Source organism: Apus apus, chromosome 18 (genome assembly GCF_020740795.1).
Source record: "Apus apus isolate bApuApu2 chromosome 18, bApuApu2.pri.cur, whole genome shotgun sequence".
Lineage (NCBI taxonomy): Eukaryota > Metazoa > Chordata > Aves > Apodiformes > Apodidae > Apus > Apus apus.
In genome coordinates, this window is record NC_067299.1 from 3221923 (window position 1) to 3245623 (window position 23701).

At 41.7% G+C, this 23701-nt stretch overlaps 1 protein-coding gene across 1 annotated transcript in view; it reads left to right on the top strand.

Annotated features, from left to right (window-relative positions):
• Positions 1 to 23701, top strand: part of PIGL (phosphatidylinositol glycan anchor biosynthesis class L) — a 55796-nt gene that overhangs the window by 2313 nt on the left and 29782 nt on the right. The window contains exon 2 of the mRNA XM_051636153.1: positions 1988 to 2087. Within this exon, the coding sequence (XP_051492113.1) occupies positions 1988 to 2087 (100 nt within the window). The remainder of the gene's footprint in view (positions 1 to 1987; positions 2088 to 23701) is intronic.

Genomic DNA, 23701 nt, shown 5'->3' on the forward strand with positions numbered 1-23701 from the left:
TCAGTTTAAATGTGCTTTGCTCCCTGTAGTCACTGACTCTCTATTGTCAGTGCTCCATGCATGGGGTCCAGCAGCATCAGCTGTTCAGCTGCTTTTGCCCTCAATAGCTCCCCATTTTTTCTTGTTAGCATTTGTATATTGCTGATGTCCTGACACATTTCTCAAGCTGTGGAACATGGATCTGTTCCTCTGAGTTCAGCAGGAGTTTGGTATTTTGAGAACAGTGGTAGAACTGGGATGAAACACCACCTGCAGTCCCCTGCCTTGCAGCAGAAGAGAAGTTCTCTTAGAACACTAGTGTTGTTCATGGCCTTGCACAAAATCAGGCTAAAATAAGCCCCACTGCACTGATGTCATCCACTTGGTACCCACTTAAATTAATTTTACTGAAGCTGGAACTTGCAATCTAAGCCACAAATTACCAAACTGATGTGTTCCTCAGCAAACCCACAGATAATCATTGCCATAGTCTCCTACAACCACTCACTGACAGTCTGCAAGCAGAGACTTTTTCTTTTTTTTTTTTTTTCTTTGTCTAGTTACTCTTTCCCTCTTTGAAAATCTTACAAAGCTTGGTAGTGATGGTCCAGATTGCAACACTGCTTGAGAGAAATGCTGGATTTGGACGACTCTCCCACAACAATCAAAAAGTTCTTAGGGTAATTCAAGACAGCTGACTACAGACTTGAATCATACATTAATACTCAGCTGTATTGTTTTCATTTTATTGCTTCAGAGTTAAAATTGGGTTGCAAGTACTGCCCTTCACAGGGCAACCTTCTGGAAAGGGCAATCACAGCACTGGCATGGACTTTGTGTGGCTGATGCCAAGAAAGAATAAGGGAATGTCAGGACAAGATGAGAAGAAGGTAACTCAGTGAAGAAGGCAGATCTTTAAGATAATGAATCCTATTTCCCTCCTAGTTGATGGGCTCAGTCTTAGAACTGTTCCCAAATGCCTTATCTAAATTAGGTTTCCTATTTTCTTGTGGTTCTGTAAGTTCTTTGCAATCTTGCCACATTAGTTTCTGCCTGAATTTCCTCTGTGAACGATGCAGACTTGTGGAAAATCTTTTTCTTGAACCAGAGATGGTTATGATGGAATTCCTCAATTCTTCAAATCCTTTTAGTTCCATACTGCAGTGCCCTAGTGTCAAATGGCAACTAGTACTCATGAGAAGTGCCCCACAGTATACTATAAACTTCAATCACTTCAAGAATACATGGTGGGACAAGCTTCCCAAGTGTTGTCTCAATAATTCTGTTCCAAAGACTTTGGACTTGCTCTTCAGCTTGGCTCTGAGGGCCTGTGTTGTAAAGGGAGTTCACAGCAGGATGTCTGATAATGAAGGAGGAGAGACTCTTTGGCCCTTCCTAAGGAGATGAATTATTACTGATTTGTTGTGAATACCCTTGGCTTTTATTAAAAAAAAAAAAAAAAGTGGACTAAGATCTCACTAACCTCTTTCACAGAGACCACCTGGAAATTTGCCAGAGGCACCTCACTGCAAAGGCAATTTCTCCTGTGTGAATGTGACATCTGCTAATCAAACAGGTGGTTAGAAGCAGTTTCGCAAGCAGATTATTCCAGAATCATTTTTATGGAAGATCTCCAGTGGCTTTGGCAGAAGCATTTGACTTTGGCCACTCTTAGAATGAGGGTACTGGGCTGTTGGGATAGCTGATCTGACCAGACTTGGCAATTTCAGGTGTTGTTGCCAAATAAGCTTGTGAAGGGCTGCAAGAGACAGTGCAGAAAGGTGAGGAATGCAGGCCAGGTGGGCAGGACTTGGCCTCGTTTTGGGCTGAGCTAAACTAGGTGTTGCTCAGGTAAAAGCTGTGAGGGTTGTTTCCTGTGATGTACCCCTTCCTCAAATGGTGTCCTTGGACTTCAGGTGGATGCTCAGGCTTTCAGAAGGAAAAGAGGAAGTTTTTCCAAGCTAACCTGAACTAAGTTAGACAATGTTGCTGTGTTTGCTCTTTTCAGGAAATTATTACAATCAAGGAGAGGTTCGTAAGAAGGAGCTGGAGCAGAGTTGTTTCCTGCTGGGGATTCCTGCTTCTGATGTAACAGTCATTGATCACAGGTAACCAGATTTCATTTACATCATCGTTGCATTGTGGTTTCAAATAGGGGGTGAAGTTTACTTGAAAGGTCAGTGAAAGCTTACTGGATCACCCCAAAAAGTCTTGAGGAACCTCAAAAAAAGACCATATTAGATACTTTTAACTCTTATCATAAATTTAATCAGAGCAGAAGACAATTCAAGTGGATAATGGAGATCATAATCATGCCCTGTTTGGGCAGCAGGGTCACATTTTGTTACACTTGTTGCAGTTTGACACAGACAATTACAAATGTTCTGAATTGCCTGTGGCAGCTTTGTCTGTAGGCTGGTCTTTACAGGGATAGTGTGGAATTCTATTATATTTGTTATCTGTTTTAGTCCTGGCTAAAGACAAAAGTGAATTGCAGTATTAAAGATGGTCCATAATAACACAGCAGTAAAATTATTTCAAATTAAGCCAAGATACATACAAGATTTCTGGTTTTCTAAGATGTGATGCAGTTTTCTTTGGTTGTGTGTAGATGCAAAAGGTAGGTGATAAAGCTGATACTTCTTTGTTTTGGGATGAATTCAGAAACTCTCTTTTGGGAAAATGCACTTAGAATCAGTGAAACTCAGAACTAACATTGTGTAAAGGCCTCTTTTAATTGCCTGGTCATGGTCTCTCCAGGGCTGACAGGAGATGAACTAGATGCTGATTGCTAGGAAACGTGGCACAAGTGGTTGTAGGCAACTATCACACAGTCCCTAAAATAATATTTTTGTTTATGAAGAAGTAACTTTAATATCAACATGATGATTTAAAGGCACTCCAACTAGACAAGTCAGAGTTGAAAAAATCTGGCTCCAGGCAGGTCCTTTTCCCATGAACATGTTTTCCCTTGAGCTAAGGCAGCAGAAACCGCAGTCCAGAATATGAATCTTCCTGAGTTCTTTGCTTTTTTTAGCTTTAGGTTCCTCTCCAAGTTTTCAGCTCACTTAGGAAAACAGCATAGGAGTTGTTTTTCCTTTGGAATGAAAAGACATGTTTCTGTTCACTTCTCAAGAACTGGTTTTGGAAAACTTCAAGTTTTACGGTACAATCATATGACAATGCTCAAAAGATTTTGGGGAGGGATAAGGGAAAAAAGCTTCTAAACTTTGCTAAAAGCATAAAGTCTCTCAATGAACCATCTTTTGAAATGAAGACAGAGCCCAGGAGCCTGCTGGCCTTCCTCCTCTAATGCAGTGGGACCATGGCCAGTGTGGGGTGCATGTTCCCAAATACTGCACACAGCCCAGAGAACTGCTTTTTGCAAGTCATACTATGGGTTGCTCTGCAGAAAGAAAATGGCCATTTCAGAGAAATAGCTTGGGTCATGCCTCTTCATTATTTCATTACTGGTATTACACATATTTATGTAAGTAATGACTGATCTGTGATTTCCCCCAGTGCCTGAAAAGACAGATCCATCCCATTGCCCAGAGCTTCTTGGCATCGACTAGAATGTACAACATCAATCTAATAAGCAGATTTAGATTTGATGTCTTTATTTCTAAGGTTAGATTGCTGTGAGATAATCATCAAATGGTTTAACTTTGCTGTGCATTCAGGGAGTGAACTGAAGTGAAATTCTTGCTGAATTTTGCTCAGAGCTTGTTTCCATGGTGAAGTTAAGTGTGTTTACAGTGCATCATTTACTCTGCAATAACTATTGCTCTTTATGAAAACATCTGTGGATCAGGTGTTAGCAAAATGGTAGAGGATGAGGAGTAATTTCTAGATGACAGTGAATTTTTAGAGTATTCTTCTCCAGTGATATAGGCAAAGCACTGTTACTCAGGGTTCTTGAAACTTACTCAAAGTTCCTGGATTCCTTAAGGTCAGTCAATTCATGTCTACAGCATACAGTTCAGGAGGCTGTTCCTCTTCAGCATTTTGTCTTCTGCAGGCACTGTTTAAGATCAGAGCCCTTCAGCAATTTTTGTTCCCTTCCTAACTCTTCAGAAAATGATTTTTCGTCAGTGTAAAGGACTAGCACATTGCTTAAGGACTGCAGCTGGCATGCTGCCCATCTAACATTTCTTATGCAAACATGAGCTGCTTTACATTATCCAAGCTGCAGACTTGTATTTTGGTAAGGAAAGCCCAAAGGATTGCTAGGTCTGGATCTGCTCCAGCCATTGTAGTGTGGAGCTGAGTCATGCTGCTTCCTCTTTGCATGAGCTACAAGTGAGTGAGTAGAATTTTCAAGATGTAAAAGGGGAAATGCATTTAAGAAGCAAGGTGATTGACTTGCTCTGTAATTTCACTTGGCCAGGCAGGTGTAAAATCAACGTGACATTTTGAATTGCCTATGAAACTGTAAAGAGAAAGCTTCAGTCAGTCAGGCTGTGATGAAATCTGTGTTAAAGACCAAACCCTTACTAAGTAGTCCCTTGCCTTAAACAATGCTTCTCAAGTATAGCCAGGGTTCCTTGGGCAGGACTGGTTCAGCCTCTGTCATACAACAGCTTTGCACTGATTCTGCAGTGGAAGTTTTAAGGTTTTTTTGCTGTGTTTGTTACCTCAGTTAAAGGCAAATCTTCCGCACAAATGTTGTCCCAAACTGCACCCACATTTCAGAGGTCCATGTGAATCTCCCACAGAAAATGTCTTTGCTGTAGAGGGCATGCGTGTCCATGCAGCACCCAGTTACAGTAGGCGAGCAGATGGGCGTGCAGCTTGTGCCACACTGCTTGTGATTAGAGCACTGGACTCTTCCTCCTTGTGCATAGTACAGGTCAGACTCCAGTTTTGCAGAGGTGTCCTCTGAGCTGGCTTGTAATCATCACAGCTCCAGAACCAATTTTCAGGTCACAAGTCATTGCTGTGGTTCTGGACTTGTAAGTGTACTTTGTCAGGAATTTACTTAGAGCTGAGAAAGTTATCCATAAGTAATTGGTCTGTGAATACATGCTCCTGAGCTGGAGAGATCTCTCTATGGTATATGGGAAATGAGGGGTTAGGATCTAATTGATCTAATATGAAGTGTTAGTTAAGGTTCCATTAACACTGGGCACATCTGCCAGTGCTCTGGCTGTCTACTAGTCTGTAGCATTACATGTAAGCAGGGGATGTTTTCTAAGCCCTTCTCATTTTCTGAAACGAACAAAAAAGAAGCCCAAATTATTCTTTCTTTCTAGTATAGGTTTTGGATTCATGGAAAGATAAATATCAGGCATTTTACTGCAGCTTTTGTGCACAGTTGTACTGACAGAAAGCAAAACTGACTGTTTTAATCTTTCAGATGAGAGAAAATATTTGGCCTGAGTTTGCACTGCAAATTAAATAATAGCTGAGATTTGTGTAAACTTCACTAGTTCCCATTCACAATGCTGAGGCTTACTGCAAATGATGTTGCATCTGCTCCCAAGTTGCCATGGAGATTGCACTCCATTAGCTTTTTTTGTTATTATTATTTCACTTAAGTCCAAAAGGGCTGTGATTAGACAGTGCACAGGAGAGAGGACATCTGCCCATGCAGAATCACAGGCTATCTGCAAGTTTTTTATGAGACTGCATAGAGGCTCCTATTTTTTATTTTTATTTTTGTAATAAAATAATTCTTTGCTGTTGTGCTTGGTTTTTTTTTTCCCCTCCGAAGTAAACAGGCTTTATTGATTTCCTCATGTTTCGCTTCGAAGAAACTTCCTTCCATGAGCTCCCCATGCCAGAAAAGTCAATCTGTAAAGTCATGGGAAGAACATATCCTTAAATATATTGTGCTTGTGTCTGACTGTGATGATCAAAAAGATACAAAGACACTCAGACTGTTCAGAGAATGCAATGCATAACTGGAAAAGTGAACCTTTTTGGTAGTATTTAGAAAAGTATATAGGGACAGGTAAGAAGTATATCCTATTGATCCAGACTGGTTTTACTGTACTTAGGTGGTTTGTTGATGGTTTTATGGATCTGAATTCATGGTTCTAAGAACAGAAAAGCTGGAGGTATCAGCTGTGGAGTGAGAATATGTACTGCAGCTAAGGAAGCTTGCCTGAAAGCTGAGGGTACCAGCAGTGCAGAGAGAAAATCCTGACCTCAGTGAAGTCTGGTGGCAAAGCCGTCAGTGGTTTCATACCAGTTTCTGATTCCCTCATTTTCAGACCTGTGTCATCTTGATGAATGGTTTTGGTGTGTTGTGTTTTTTTTTCCAAATATATTTATGTTATATGTTTCTGATCAGAAGATGATATACTCCCTCCTTTCCCTGTCATAAATTGCTTATTTTGGGATCAATGTTTAATTCTTTTAATTCTGCTGAAATAATTGTGGTAATTACAATTTTTCCTAAGTTCCTCATGGTATTACAGTTTGACATTTTGTTCAGTTGCCAATTCTAAAGAGCTGATCCATGTGCTGATTAAAATTGCTGCCATGCTTGATTCCAGAAGAGCTGAATATCTCAGTAGTGAGTGGTGTGATTCTCTTAATCTTACTTATCCTAGCAGCTCTGTAAAAGTCTTCATTTTTTTTTCAGAATTTTCTTTAAATATGAAATGGCATCTGTGGGACCAGAAAATCTTGGGTGTAAATGGGTTGCATCTTTAGCGTGTGTTACAGGGAAATCAATCTACGCGTTTTGAGTCAGTCAAACATGCTCATAATCATCCTCAATACTGACACACTTTACCATGACAAGAAGACATGAAGCCTTCATCAGTCAGATGAGAATCTTTGTGTAATCACTGTAGCCAACTTTCACTCCTGTTTAGCATAATTCTTGAAATTTAAATTGTTTTCTTTCTGACAAGGCAATAAAATATTTGGCCACCTATTTTTATTTACATTTCTGAATAAACAGAGAATTTTTCCAAGATGCTTACCACATGGCAGCTCATGCTGATATTTTAGGACATCAGAACACTTTATAAAGAGGCTTATATCAAAGTCTGCCTTCCAGCATTTGCTTTTATGTGTTGCACTATGCAAAAATTTAAGAGGAAATTCTTCTGAGGATTGAGATGTCTCTCTGCCCTCCAGGAAAGCTGCTTTCTGAAACAAAGGCTTTTATTGCAGTAAGTTAGGTTTAGCTGTTTTGTCCTAAATTAGATATTTTCCTCAATAAGGAAATCTGCCCTTTTGCTTCCCTGGGGCTTCTGTGAACCAGGTCCTTTCTCAGCTTTCCAGCATAATTAACTTCTTGCTGTACAAAAAGGGAGAAGGGTCAGTGGTGAAAGGGGAAAGGATCCTTTCAGTGCTAAAGGGGCATGTCCCCCAGATTACCTTTGTAGAGCAATGAGCAATGGTCCTTTTCAAAACACTCAGGGATTCTCCTTCAGATGTCAACAGAGACCTGTCAGACCCCATCAGTGGAGTCACAGCAGGGTTTGATTAAGAGTAGGAGTCTGGCCAGAGAAGCCAAGGGCTCTGAATAAATGTAGGGGGAAGTGGAGGAGCACTGCTACAGGACACATTGTCTGTATGGAAATCAATTTAAAATACTAAGCATTGAGATTTATCATTTAAATGCTTGAGATTATTTTAGCAGAATAAAAAGCATGAAATAGTGATCTCAAAACATGAAATATGTGAGTACAGATCCCAGCCATCTCCCAAAGTTGATGCAAATTTGATTCAACTTAGAAAGCATCAGCACTGATAAGCTGAGTGAAAGAAAAGAAGTAAGGCTGTGCAGAATAGCTGTGTTACAGGAGTCTGGGGAAACTGCCTCGGGCTGAAAAGAGAGAAATGTCCTCAAACAGAGACATCCACTAGAGGTAATTTGTTGTTGTTTTTCTCTCTTAGTTCATACCTCCAGAAGTGCCTTTTACTATTCTTTTATTAATGGCTTTTTAAAGTCCCCCACATACATTGAAGACAGGAATCTTCTTTGGAGCAAAGAAAGCTTCAGTGACCCATCCTGAATTTGTGGGTGGTTCATGTCCCAGCTTTGCCATCTCCTGGTAACAGATATGCTGACTGGAGCAATTCTGTAACTAAATCACTTGTGTCCATGCAGAAGGAGGTGTCCTTGGGTTTGCTGGTTCCACTATAACATTCATGGCTTCATATTAAAATATTTTGGGTGGACTTTCTTCATGATGCTTGTAAGCTCCCAACATAGAAAGATATCAGTAGATCAAAGCTATTTCAACAATTATACCCAAGACTCCCCTTTTAAACATGACAAACTGTACCAACTTACTGCTTTTGCTAGTTCCACAGTGGAACAATAGAGTGTGTTGTGCCAACAGACACCCCGAGGAGCTAATGGAGAATGACAGGCGTTTCCCTCTGCCCCTGGAAGGTTCCCTGCTCTGATAGCCCAATTGCTCATTTTAACCTGCAAAGGCCTTGGTAATTATAGGCAGACTGGGGGCTTTTATCAGAGAGGAGAAAATGGTCAACCTTTTTCCTTAAAGAGTAACAGTTATACCAAGTAGTCACAGTAATCAAAGAGGAGGAATAAATAGAAAAAAATTCTAACATGGATTCAGCTTAAACTTTTGGATCTCTGCATTCCTCTCAGCTTACTCAGGGAAAATATATTCCTATTTCTACTGGGAACACTTAAAAGCCTTCTCACAATAATGGATTGGGCGTTAACGCCTTGTTCACAAGAACTGTGTGGTTTCTTTGTGTGTTCCCATAATCTTATTTTAATTGTTGCTACAGTATAAAATGTTGGGTGCCCCAGTTAAAATAGAGCTGTGAGATCTGAGGATGTAACATGGTTTGGAAACCTCATCCAGTTGCATCTGTAATGGACTTGCATTATTTTTGTGTCAGGTAATTACTGTCCTGTAAAACAGAGGAAGGGGATTTGCAGCCTCTCTTGGTCAAAGTTCCCTTTGGTATTCAGTATAGAGAAGTGCAGTTATATCAATTCCTGATTTTCCTGAAGGTCAGGATCCTGGGTGTACGACGTAGCTCCTGCAGTTACTGTGTACCTGTACTCAAACTTTAGTTGGAGATAATTGCAGTAACTTCCTCCAAGTTGCCTCAGTCTCTGGGAGACAAGAAGTTTCAGTGTGTCCTGGAGCCTCAGGACCTTAAAACCAGTTGTTGGTTGGGGTCCTATTCCCTTCACCTAACTTTACTAGTTTAGACAGCAACTAGAAAATTTATGAAATAATATCTGAGCTTTGGGAGCAGGGCTTTTATCAGGCTCATTAAGGACAGACTATTTTGAGTTACAAGGCATTATGTCAAAGGCTGTTAGATTGCAGACACTGTAAAGGCTCAGTGGAATTTTTGTGAGGATGCATACTTACCAATTCTGTATCTTTATACAATGTATATTTTGGGTCTACATCAACCCAATGAATCTATATAGATGGTAGAAATGGAGCTGCAGAATCTTCAACATCTTTCTTTCCTCAGAACCACCTTCTGTTGCCATCAGAATCAGTGGGAGTTGGCCATTAACTTCAGTAGGACCAGGAATTGTCATTGAAACAGTCAAGAAGACAAAGTCTTGTTTTAAAAAATGTTGGTATGGGGAAAGTTGGAAAAGCAACTGTAAAATGGATATTGTGTAAAATGTGTTTTCTCTTTATGACCTTCCAGTTCAGATTGGCTCTGTTTACATACAAATCAAAAGCTGGTTTGTCCCACTGCCAGCACAGCAAAACTCAGTCTGGGACATGAATATCCAGCTGTGTCTTTTGCTTCTGACATCCTCCTAGTAATAAAAGTTGTGTGGCTGGGATTTGGCTAGAATTGCAGATGATGTGTGAGCCAGAATTTAATTCAGCCTGCTCTTCCTCTGCAAGACAATAGAAATTAAAACTTGTTTGTGTCAATAAAATAAGCATATACAACTCATAACCCCTCAGGGACCAGATATGATGAATAAGATGCTTTTTTTCCATCATCACATTTCTAACTCTGACCAATGCTAGTAGTAAGTCTCTGACAGCTCAGACTTTTGTATGCCTCATTTCAGACTTGGAGCAGAAGCTTATATGGAGTTTACCTGTGAAGATGCAATATCCAGAAAACAGACATAGTTATGACAACCTTTGCAGTGCTGTCTATGACCAAATAGACCACTGGTGGAGCGTGTGGTGATGGAGTGGTTTCAGGTCATGGGGTGCTGTCTGGATGTCAGCAATGCTGTCGCAGTCCATAGGAGCAATGCCTGATGTAACTATTTACTGCAGGATCTTCTTCCCTAGAGCAGTGGTGAAAGCTCTGGCTGCAGCACCAGGCTCCGTTAGCGGTTTCACTTGCAGGTTGCACTTTGGCCACCTCATTGTAAAAGGCTGCTGGTAAAGCTGTGTAGCAGTTAGGCACAGTGTTATCTCCACTCTTTCTGTTAATAAACCCCTGTTTGAGAGATGATTGAAAGCTTCTCCTGTTGACAGTATCATTCTGAGCTAGTCTTCTCAGTTCTTCAGGATCTGAGACTCCCCAGATGCTTCTAGCTGGGTGCAGTGGGGTGCTGCTCTGCAGCAGCATGATCCAGGCCCGCCTTTTGAAGCATCCTGCAGCAAGACAATTCCCACTTGTATTTCTTTGGCTGAGTTTGTTGTGACATGCCCTGTTATTTTTGCATTCTGTGTCCATTCCGAAGTTCCCCCAGGCATCCCTTCAAATGAAACGTTGCATCACTGAGGAAGTGAAGCCATTAAAAGTGAATGCTTTTGCCAAACACTTGGAGCAAATACAGTCAGCTCTCATCTACCAGAAGTGGACTTCCAAGTTGACATTGCAAAATTTGGGAAGAACAATAGTCCTTTCTTGAGTGGTTTGATGGAGTTTTTCAAAAAGCTGAGCTGTGCTATGACTTTTTTTGCCACATCATGAATGAAGGTTTTAGACCAAGCAAAGTCGCTAGGGCACAGATCTTCAAAATCCTTTTGAAGGAAGAGAAATTTTAAGTTCTCTGCTGAACTCTGCTAAGGTCTCTGATCTGCTCTGTGTTTTACTTTCATCCTCTAATAATCCTGTCTTTTGCAGAACTGTGGGGATGGCCCAATGACCACATTCTATTCTCATGGTGTGAGATGCTCTATAAGCGTTAAGGATCGTTATTAGAGTTTTCCTTGCTAGCCAAAGGGTTAATTTCTTTCTCCAAAGAAGGAGCTCTGATTTAGGTTTGGCATGAGAGGAGGGAAGGCAGAGGATTTTGTTCTGCAGGAAACTAGGTCAGCAGGTTTTTATTATCGTGCTTGACAGCCCAGTGTGGTTTGCATTTAAGAATGAACTCGGCTGACACTGTGTATGGTTGATTTCCTCTTCCCAGAAAGAAGGCCTCAGACATGACTCCATACATTATGGCCCTCCCAAATTGAATGCAAGAGAATTTTTAGCCAAAGAAGTTCAGACAGTTGTGAGTTTGTTAGCTGTGTGTCAGGAGAGCCTCAGGAGCACAGAATGACATCCAGTATATTTTGGAGAGAGGGAACAATAGGGCTGGAATATTTTCAGTCACTGAAATGCATCAGAATCACAGAAATCTTCATTGTTTTTACACCCCATCTACTGATGATTGTTCTTATAGCCTGGAGCATTGTTTGGTTTTTGTTTGGATGTGGTCAGGTTCTGATCTTGATCTGCCAAAGTAAATTTGGAGTCAATTCCCTTGCTTTCTCTGAAGCTACAGCCGTGTGTGGCTGAGATCGCAGTGTGGTCCTGCAGATGGGGAGTTTTCCATTATAACTTTTGGACCATCATGGCTGATGAAAGATTTAAACAATCCAGAACCTTTTTCGCATCTTCCAGCTCTCTTGACCACATACCCTGCAGTGTATTCTTTTCCTGGGCAATTGAGAATGGATGTTTGTGTTCTTTACCTCTGCTATTGAATACCAAATTGTGGCAGACATCACATGTTGGGGAATTCAGGCTGCCTTTCTTTACTGAGTATTTTGACTTTTCTGAATAAGAAAAAAAGTACTTATAGCTTAAAATAAAAATCTGCTTTGTTTTGATCCCAGGGAGCAGGTAAGGGTGAAAGGCTATTGGTAAGGTCTAGCAAAATTTCAGAGTAATGGGATTTAAGACCAAGCATCTATTTCCAGTTTTACACTCTTGTTTTACAGACTTTAATATGAATTAATGGATTTCCAGCACAATAAAGCCATCTAATTCTGCCCTGTTGTAGTCTTTATTCAGTTCTGGCATTGAGAAACCCAGACGTTCTTGCAAACCAAGTTTGGCTTTTAAAGCTGAACAAGGAGAATACAGGCAATAGTGAGAAGAACAGACAGCAGTAGATTGCCAGCAATTCCTGGAAATAATGGAGTTTCACAACCATTCCCTGCAGATTGGACATTTAGGGAGGAAAAATATCCTTGTGGCTTACATGGATAGAATGATGAAAATGCAAAGTCTGTTGAGAAGCTTAATTATGGTCAAAATTCACGTGTCATTCTTGGGTTTAAACTACAGAGCAGAATATCAAGTGCCTTAAAATGATGACAGCATAGAAATAATACAGGTCAGAAAATTGCATATGGTCTCTCCTGAGCTTGCTTTTAATGTGATGTTAGGCTGTATATTTTAGTTGTCCAATGCCTTTGAACCTTTAAACAGTTTCAGCTGCAATAAATGTGCTCATATAATCATCTTTTGAAATATGAGATGAAGAAAGTTGGTATTTCTGTAATACCCTTGTGCTCTTGCACTGTTGGCATCTGTGGCTGAGAGCCAGGAAAATGACAGTGCAGGTCAGGATGAGAGGTGCAGGGGGTTTGTAGCAGGCAGACACACCCACACAGGGAGCACCCGAGCTGAGGCAGTGTTTTGAAGATGACCTTCTACATAATGAAACCAAAGGGGCTGCAGGAGGATCTCCAGGGCTTCCCTCAGCAATTAAGTATTTCATTCAAATTCCTAGCGACTCAGAAAATGCCACTGTCTTGCTGGAAGTCTTGAGCTGTGTGCCTTACTCCCTAAGTGGAACCAAGTTTAATTCAATGCTTCCCTCCAGAAATGAGAAATGGAAAAGACTCCCTCTTTCTCCTCCAGTGGCTCTCCAGAATGTATACTGTATCTCTTGAGGCTCTCAGCCATGTGAAGCTTTTGGGATGTGTCTCACAGGATAAATATCTTCAGTCATTTTATGTGTTTTTAAAGGCTTTCTCTTCCCCAGAAGGGGCCAGAAAACATCACAAAACACAGCATATCAGAACTGTCACTGAAAATACAGTAGTTTCTGGGTTGAAACAGCAAGGGTTAGCACTCAGTAGTGCCATGTGTATGAGAAGTGTCTGCTGCTGTGTATTTGTGCTCTTTTGAATGGATGAACTTGAGAGTTTCTGGGCTGAGAAGGAGGAAGGTAATGCAGCAGAGCAGTGCCTGTGTGTCAGCAAATGAGCAGATGCTGCAGGATAAACAGATGCTCAGGAATGCTGTTGTAGGAAATAAGCCACTCGTGCCCATATGGGAGCTCTGCTGCAGAGAGGATGCAGCCCACAAATTTAAGTAGGTTGTTAGGCTGGGGCTAGAGGCCAGTCCAGTTAACTGCAGAGTAGCCACTTCGTGGAACAAACATGAAGGCTCTAAACTAAAATAATCTTTCAGAGAACAATGGCTCCATATGGGTGCATTCTTTTTTGTTTTTAAATGTAACCCTATCTTTATCAGTTAAAGTAGCTATTTAATGGTTAGAATATGACCCCTGAGCTATGAGCACAAACCCTTTTTATCCCTTTGTGGGGTAAAATATATTTAGTCTTACTTTATTTGTAGTTATTATTCCTTTTTACTGTTTTAACCAGTAATTAATCCTGTCCTTTGGTAAGTTGTTTACAGCTGGGCACAGGCTGAGAAGAATAGTGTTCTTTGTTCTGCCTGAGGAGGGAACCATTCCAGGTAGCTGTCCTGTATCTGTTTACCAATCTCAGGTAGCCAGCTCCTGGGACAGCCCCTGTACTTGGAGAGAGGGAACACCAACCTTCTCAAACGCATCTGCTCACTGCCTCCCCTCACTGATGGGAATCAATTGATTGATTCATTTTATTGACAACTTATTGCAGGCAAAAGGTGCCAGGCTGAAAAAGCACAGGTGAATGGGAGACATGGGTCCCAGGTGGCATGACTGGCAATGGAGTAATTCCCCACAGCAGTGTGTGCTGGAATGCTTTGTTGTTGCTTCAAGTTGATTGCTTGTATCTGCAAGAAGATTAGTGTCCAATGTGATACAACTTTTGGCCTCCTTCCTTGGTTGCCAATAAGAAGATTAATTAGATCAGGGCTAAAAATGTATTTGTATTTAAGGGAGATATATTTTTTTCCTGTGCTGGCTTGTGTCCCATTCCATCCCCATCCTTTGTGCACTGTGCTCAAAGGTACCATAGGGCAGAGTTGAAGATCCTCTGTACAGACTCCTCATACAGTTCTGCTATGATTAGTACCCTCCGTATCTGCAAGGAGGAAGGGAAGGACTTTTTGTTTCCATCCTCATCTATCCTCATTCCCAGAGAACTGATGTGCTCTGGCAGGACCAATCTGGAGCAGTGCTCTGCCAGCACAGGAGGTTCGGTACACAGTGTGTTCAATACCTGCTCATCCTGCTGACACTGGCAGTGCCCTTCCCTTCCTGGGCCCTCCACACAGCTCACCAAGGATCTCTGGCAGCTTTAATACTCGAGTAATCTCTAGCCAGGCTTGGTGTTGGACTTTCCCAGTGACCTGTGTTAACCAGGAGAGGAGTGTCTTGGGAGGTTTCCCAGTTCCGCCACTCTGCTTTTGGTGTTTACAGCTACAGTAACTCCTGACATTTATACCCAGCTTGTGCTCTGATTGCAGCAGCTTGGTGCCTGTTTGCTCATGGGGCCTTCTGATAAGGCAGGCATTTAACCTTTCTATTCTTAACCCATTAACATTTAGAAGAGCTGCTCTCCTCACCTCTAGAGGCTGTGTTCCTCCCCCTCCCCCAGTATCCATGTTCCTGCCAGATAAGATTACGCCTGGGTTATATATTGATCTAAAAGCAGAGTGCCAAATGCAGCCCACACCAGTTCAAGGGCAAACACTGAATCCATGAGTGAGTTCACATGTGTCAGTTCAATGGTGGAAAGGTAATGCCCAGTGGCTCTTTCTGCCCGCTCAGCAGAACCTGAGGGCAAACACAAGGGTATCAGTTCTTTATTGTACCAGTAAAATGAACATCATGGCACCAGTAGGTACTAGTCCAATTTGCTGATGCTGCATCTTAGTGCTGTTTCCTCCTCTTCACCTGCACTTCAGCATATGAAGGGATTGAAGTGATTATTACACACTCATTTGATTGCAGAGGTGTGTTCAGGAACCTGAATGTGGAAACGAGAGCCAAGGTTCCTTTGTGTTAAGCCAAGCCCAAGGAATACTGCACTGTCACCTGCACAAATCTCTTCACCTGTGCATATGTATTTCCCACTGTTTGAAAATGGGAACCTATTAGGAATCCAGTGAATTATAAATAGCAAAATCTATTCTGGGAAAGTGGCTATATTAACAGATGTATATAGCCATTTATAGTCAAATACAAAATCATTCACTCTTTGCTAAAAATCAGTCATTGATGTTTTTCCAGCTGGATGAAGTGACACTAAGAAGCTGTGAGGGGGTGACAACAGATAGCCAGCTTGACATCAGCTCCCAGTGCCAGAGCTACCACCAGAAAGTGCAAGGGAATGACAGATAGGAGTAAGGAGAGGTTATTGCCTCTTCATGTTTTGTTTGAGAGTCTCATGTTCTAGTTCAGTGTCTTGGTATAAAATCTGCGTTTCCAAAAGGATGTTGACACATGGAAAATACTTAGGAAACAGTCACCTGAATGATGAAAGAGGTGTAAAAGAGGCCTATTAATGGATGTTTAAGGTGCTTGAGCTGTTTGCTTTATCCATGAGATGACTTGATAGTGATAGAGGAGGATCAACACAGGGAAGAGGTTTGTTGGATGAGGTCTGTTGAGCTGGTACGTAGCATGTTGTGTGAGAATAATGACCACAGTGGTCCCTCCTAGCTTAAAAATCTATGACAATGACAGTAACTACAATCAATCATAACAATTAATTAGCTGGCAAGCCTGATTTTCCACTGCAAAACCCAAAGCCACTGGAGCAGGATGGATAAAAAATTTATTGCCATTCTTAATATTTTATTATGTTAAATTAAATGGTTTCAAATAAAACATTATGATTGAATGTGAGTTTATGACCATCTGTACTAAGAACTAAGCTTCAAGTGCCCTAATAAGATAACTTACATGAAATTGAAGAGGCAAGCAGTATGCTTTTTCCTGCCAATGTTTAAGAGAAAGTAAAGCCACTGAACTGATGGAGGCCTCTGACTAAGCACTGGACTATTTTAGAATGAACAACTCCGTTTTGGTTGTCTGATCTTACCTAATTCAGAAAGCAGGTAATTGAGAGTTGAGAGGCTGATTCAAAGCTGAAGGAGGAAAGTTTTGTTGTTTTTTTTTTCTCTTGTAGTCTGTGAATAAAAATAGATGTGAAAGTCTGCTATACTGATTTTTTTTTTTTCTAGATGCCTGAAGAGCATGTGTGACCCAAAACCAACTGCTTTCTCTCCTTAACTATAGTTAATATTGTCTTTGTTTACTGGATGTTAATTTTTAATACTATATCTTGATAAGCTTTTCCTTACATTTCAAGTAACTACAATATAATTTACCCATTTTTTTAGAAAACTATTATAAAATAGTGTTTTAATGTCTTTGAGCTCCAGCTTCCATCTACACTCTAGTTGCACAAACCATGAATAAAAATTCATTTTGGGGGGAAAAGTACATCACACCATGCTTGTTAATGCTATCAGCTGTAAAAATTCAATTCTGGGCCTAGCTATTGAGTTGCTCCTGAAGCACTTGCTGAAAATGGGTGAGGTGAAATCAACCTGTCCTGCACTGCAGGAATTTTGCTGTTGCTGTGCTGCTGGGTTGATCCCAGCAACTGGAAATTTCCTTGTAAGTGAAAAGCAGCAAATCATCACCAGGGTCCTTGGCTGTGTTTGCCTGTGAGGCAATCCCTGTTGTAATGTCAGAAACTCTCTTTGGCCATTGGAGTAGCCTAATTGAGAGAGACAAGGCCTAGGAACAGCAATGTTCCTTTCCAGTGCTTTTAGAGATCTTGTTTTATGTGCCTGTTTTTCTTTTTTTCTTTCTTTTTTTTTTCCTCTCCCTCTTCAAATGTTCCATGAGGTAAATTTTTTATCAGTGACTCAGAGCAAAATAAAATATCAGATTTTTGTGATAAGATAATTGATGTCTGGGCAACCCTTCAACCTCAGATGTTTTTTTGGCTTATCCAGTGAACTGTACATCCTGAGATGTGAGTGTGTGAGCCTCTAGGTATGACTAAAACACCGAAAGCATTGACATAGGAAGCAATAAAGTATTATGTGGGAGAAGATTAATCATTTTTGTGACTTTGTTTAAAGAAAGCCCAGATGTGGGAGTAGATACCTACTGAATCAATCATTTTCTAAGCCACAGATGATCAGAAAATTAATTAAAAAGAAAAAAAGAAATAGAAGTAAACCTGCAGAACTTAATGTTTAAATAATGTAGCCCGGACTAGTTTGGCCTTCTGTGTTCTGTATTAGCAGTAATTTATTTGGGAATGTTTAACCCTCAGGGTTTCAATTCAGGAGATGGTCTTGTTTAGTGGTTCCAAAGGCTGGGAGACAGGACTGCTCCCCTGTGCTGCTGCTGCAGAGTGTGTCAGGAGAGCCCAGTCCCTGCGCGGAGCTCCAGCAAGGAGCGCAATGTTTGCTGCTGGCTGCGCTGGTGCCAGGATTTTCTGTCCTCTCCTAGTCACTTTGTCCCTATACAGCTACGTACATAGTGTCTGTTACACCTCAGTGGGGGGATGAGGTGGCTGCTGGGCCACGTGTTTAGAGAAGACTTGGAGATCCTTCAGTGAAAGGTTTGAGAGTGGCACGTTTTTATTATTCCTGTTCACCTCTTGTTCGGCAGAGACAGCGAGAAATTCTGAAAGGATTGTCCTCCCTGAGAGGATGGGCATGTGCATTGCTGGGCAGGGATTTGGCCAGGCAGGGACACTAACTCCTGCAGGTCCCGAGAGCAGCTCTGCTCCATTAGCACAGTGCCCAGATCCGTTATCCCAGCCTCCCAGCTGGGTGGGTGAGGGCCATTGCTGCTTGGTCCTGATGCAGCAAGGCTGCTTTTCTTGCAAAAGGTAACGATGCCACGAGCGTGCAGATTCTGCACCTCCCCTTGTAAGCTTTTCACATGTTGTGTGTGGTCTTGTGTATCTAAAGCAAGTTAGGTTGGGAAGAAGTTAATTCAGATATAGTTCTGCTACCAACAGGTGACAAGAAAAACAAAACACTTCAGAATACTTAGACTAGCAGAACAGCACCAGGGTCAAGGTACTTTCTAACAGCTCAATAGAAACTCCTTTAATAATACCTTATAAACTTCCCTGGCTGCCTGGCCTGTTTGCAGTCCTTGTCCTTACCCCTAATCTATTTCAGAAGATGTGTTTCCATTTTGATTCAGTGATTGCCCAGCAAGATATTTGTCTCAGCACCCAGGGACAGCTGTGTTGACAGTCTCTACTGCCTCAGGGTGTTACAGGCTCTGTAATCAGATGAGACCTGTACGTGCTTCAGTGCCTGAGCAGTGAACTGAAACAACCTTGGTCTGTTTGGGATGATAAAGGAAGTGACCACATTTAGAAGTCTGGCAATGGTTTTGTGAGATCCTCTACAGGACACGGCAAAACCAAATGAGGGTTCAGGAGTCTCTTTTGCTGTAGCAGTTCATTAGGCAGCATGAAAAAAGATGCTCTGGTGTTGGAGAAACACATACAAGAAATGCAGATGATCTGAAGTTAACTTGTCAAAATATGTTGAGTAATTTTTATACAATGTGTATCCCCTAGATCCCTGTCCTGTGTTATGGCTTTACAGCTGTTATTTTGAAATGTTTATTTTTCTTCCTTTGTGCTGTATGAAAGAGGTAAATATGCAACTCTTTCTTTTTGAGGAATCCTAGGAGTTGCTGGTAACAATAGTAGATAAAAGTTAGACAGAAATGGGATTTTTAAACTGCTAGCACACCATTTAAAATGCAGTTTGCATAACAATAGGGATGGACAAATCCCTGTTGAATACTAGCCAAGAGTGTCCATTGGAGTGTTTCATTCATGCAGTGTGACTGCACAGTTAACTCAAGTCTGTATTGGTTCTGTTTATTTCAATTTAGAAAACATCCCCACCGAGCATTTAGTGGAATTATTGTAAGGACAAGGAGGAACATTTAGGACTGACAGCAACAGGTAGAAATCCAAGTGTTTTGCAAAGCATTCTGTCCTACTGCTTCTCCTAGGAGAACAAGTCAGGGTTGAACAGAAACAGATTCTGCTGTCAACGTTCTTGCTGAAAATGCCCTTCCTCCAGCTCCCTACGATTACATCAGGGAACCGTTTGTTTTGGTGTCTCAGATGATCTCCACAGCTGCATTATTGTACAGAGAGAGAGACAGGCTTTCAGGTAAACAGGTTTAAACACACTTACTAGGCAAAACATACACTTTACATTGTACCTTGTAACTAACAGGCCTTCAGTGGAGATCCTAGAGTATTGACACAGTGTAATTAGGTGTTTATAACCTGATTGCTGCTTGTGAACCATAGGGAGTGCACAGGTAATAAATATGTACAGATCCCAGGTACATAGTAAATGGTTGTAAGTTACTTGGTTGTCACATGTATCCTACACAATCAGAACTGTTTGAGTGCTTTGGCAGGCCAAAGGTTGAGAATGTGAGACATGCAAGTTTGAGGAAGTTCATTTAGTGAAGGAACTTTACATTAATGAGCTCTGCCACTTGTTGCAATTGTTTCCTTCTGCTTATGATGATTAAGTCACACTGATCTGGTCAGCCTGGGTCAACCACAATGTTGCCAAGACAACTAAGTAAACTGCTCTTGAGTATTGCCTGCCACAACTCAGGGTGTTGCCAGCATTTGAATATGGCAGCATGAAATGGCTCACAGTTCCCTGCTCCAGCTTTGTCTGGATATTGGAAAGGTGATGTGATGGAACAGAACCTCAGTTCCTTCTACTAACAGGCTTATGATAAAGCTGAAGAGTTGTTCAGGTCTCCTCAGCAGCATCAACCTAGATGGATCAGATACTTAAAATTGGACTGGATGGGACCACAACAAGCAGTATGTGCTTGGCCATAATCCCTCTAACATGCCAGAAAAAGAAATCACTAATAAGGGGCCACAGGCACTTTTAATCAGTTTCAGGAATAATTGACACATTTCACCCCATAACAGTGTCCCATTGAAACATCTCTGTGTAACAGTCCCAGTTCCTGCCTGCTAAGAATTTCTTTATTATGTGCTGTTAGACTAGAAGGTGTGAGTGAAGGAGAACCCTAGCTATCATTAAAAAAGAAAGGGGAAAAAAAAGTCTAATTATATAAATCCCTGTAGTTCGTTTCCTCTTAGAAGATCTGTGCTCTGTAATTATGTTGCCAAAGAAGCCTTTCTTCTTTTGGGCTCACGTGAAAGCTAAATGATTTTATTCCCTTTGGCCTTAGTTCAATCAGTATAGATGATATTACAAAGTTTTTCAGTTCCAGTGTAAACTTGAATTAGAATTTGGTGGGTGCAGTACTTCAGATTAAGGCAAACTATTAAAAAGAATAAATTCCTTAAAGGGGTGGTTGCTTGGTTGAGAGTACATTTAACCCCACCATCAAATAAGAATTTTGTTTAAGAGAACCCAACCCAGCAACAAAGGGTGCCAGCAATCCAGAATTCCCAACATACAACAACTAGGAACAGAACAAGCTAATCTGTTAGGAGGTAAGTAATGCTGACAAGCTGTTAAAAAAATAAATAGGTGTTTTCATTATAATGAGTTCAACAGTGTAAAAGATACTCAAAACAACACGTCAAAGTAATGGGATGGGATTTACTAGTTTGCTCCTGGAGTTTTACTGTTGCTCTTTGTAGAGATAGTGAAGCCAATTTTGAGCACTTTAGCTCATGTGTTCTGAGGGAAATGTACCTGCTTTGATAATGCAACACCATTTGGCGAAGCAAACAGGAGGTGTCACACATCTCATTTGTCACATATTCAGCTTTTTTCCTAATACACACTACATTTTGCAAATGTGATGGGGTTTATGACCTATAATCTCAGTTTTATTGCACGAGGGATCACAAACAAGGAAAATGAATGCTTTGCTGGAGCTTGTTGAGCATCTTTTGTCTCCTTTAGCTTCTTCAATCAGCTTTGGTTAAAAGGAAAAAAATATTTTTATTGCAGTGTAGGAAACAGAAATACTTGTTTAGAAACTGAAATGGGATTTGGGATTAATATTTTGTTATCTGATCCTTCAGTAGCAACTGGAGCATTAAATGAAAGCTGCTTGATTACAGTTCCATGCCAAGTCATGCCCCCTCTTGTAACAAGTCATGTATTAACTATCTCATTGACCTGCATACTCCCTGTGCAGGAATTTCAATGCCCTCTCATTTCAGTGTTGCACTCTATTTCTCTGCAATTACTATTGGCATTGAAATAATTCATTACTTAGCCTTCCATGCATGTGTGTTCTACATTCTTTATAGTGGATGTGACTGTAAGTTTAACAGATTTTGTCTGAGTTATGTGCCATTTTCTCTTCTTTAATAGTTAATATTTAACTGAATTTGTTAAGCGTGTAAGTGTTCAGCCTGTTTTCAGATGAAGGATGAATGTTTTCCTGTAAATCAGTTTTTAATTCTGAGCACTGAAAAGTCTGGCAAACGATGCTTGAAAGAAGCCAAATTTGTGCTTATTTTGAGGTACAAAATGGCAGGGGATGAAAGGGGGCCATTTACAATTTCAGTTGGATACATTCTTCATCAGGTCCATTCTATTCCATGTCATTACACAACATCAGCAAGATTTAAAACCTTTGTTTTGGAAGGGTCACATCTGTAATAAATTATGGTGCCTCTTATTTAAACAGTAGCATTGTTGTAAATATTTTCTTCCTGTATTTCTGTTTTATTAGCCAAATACTCAGCATTTCTCTTATCCTTTGGCCACCGACAGGTTTAAGGGAGGGTGTCATGATGGATAATTTGAAACTCTTAATGTGTTTTCTGCCCAGTCCAAGTACCCAGGAATAGATGAGGCTCTGCAGAGCACCTTTAAGAGGCCTGTTGAAAAAAGGATTGTTATTTGCCCCGGGCAATAAAATGTATTCCTGGAGTGAGTGTGGGAGATGCAGCGCTGGGCTGTGGCCATGCTGGGAGCCCGGAGCTCACATGCTCCATTCCAGGCTCTGCCCCTGACTCAGCTCCATCGCCTCAGGCTCTGTGGGGAGAGTTACCTGAGCTTTTAATTCTCTCATTATAAAATGTGGGGGTTATTACTTGCTCACTTCCCCATACCATCCACACAGGGGGGGTGGTTAATGAACATCTGTTCATGTCTTGAAATAAGTCCTGTAAAAGTGCTGAGGCAGTAGCAGTCCTGCTCAGGCGTGGCTGCAATTGGTCATCGGCAGCTTTGTCTTACGGGTTTGTGCTGTAAAACTGACCGTTTCAGCAAGTAACCTGCAGAGCACGGCTTCCCTGTCTCCAAGGTACCCCCCTGAGTCCCCAGTAGCTGTGAGGAGCTCCAGAGCCCAGGACAGGGACACTGTGCCAGCACATTCCGTGCCACTGGAGGAGTTTGTCCCCCCCACGGAACCCCGGGATGTGCAGTGTTTGAGGGTATCATGTTCTCAGCTCCAGTTCATTATCCTCACTCATCTGCTACTCATTAAGAGAAAATCATACTGTTCCCTTCTTTAAAGCTTATTGATTTCCTTATCCCCTCCCCTGGCTAAATGGCTTAATTCCACTGGGATTCCTGCAGTGGTGTCGGGAGGGTGAGGCACCACTGACACTGCCCAGAGCAGCCTTCCTCCTGCACCACGGCAGGCGGGAGCCCCTGCTCGCAAGAGTTAATTGTTTCCAGCCTTTGGCAATCTTGGCCCGCTCCTAGAAATCCTCTGGCTGCTGGTGGCTGCCAGGAGCCTGCCTCTGGCCCGTCATGGAGTGGCGTGAGGGGGCGGCTGGGCCCGGGTTCAGTCGCTGCAGCCGGGCCGGGGTTACTGCCGAGCACCCCGCGGTTGCTATAGCAAAGCCATTGCACAGGGCTGGCATCCCGGCAGCGCCGAGGGGAGCACGGCTGCACCAGAAAGGTCGCTGCGTTTGTACTCGTTGTGTTCATTGTTGCTGAGTCCCACTTAGCTGTTGCAAATGGAGCTCCAGGCAGAGTTCCCGGCTGGGCTGCTGTGGAAGCTGCTGCAAGTTTTCACTAGCTGCAGAGAGAGAGCCTGGTCTGGAGCTGGCTCGTGTAGGCATCTAATTGGGGCATTCACACGAGTGGGGCTGGCAAGACAGTGCCTGCAAGAGGAGTGTTTGCATGAGTAGAAACTTTGCATGTCAGTAAAATGTCTGGGATCAAGCTCGCCGTTAAGATAGGTGCTTAACGTCTTGATACAAGCGGTTTTATAAAAGGAAGTGATTTGATGACAGTAATAAAATTTGCACTCAGCTAGAGGGCTCAGAGCATCAGAACCTCACTGTTATAGAGGGTGGGTACACCTTGACTTCAAGAAGTAATGCTCCCATAAAAATGCAGAGATCAAATGGATTGCAGGAGATGGTTGTTTGTGGGAGGCTGATGA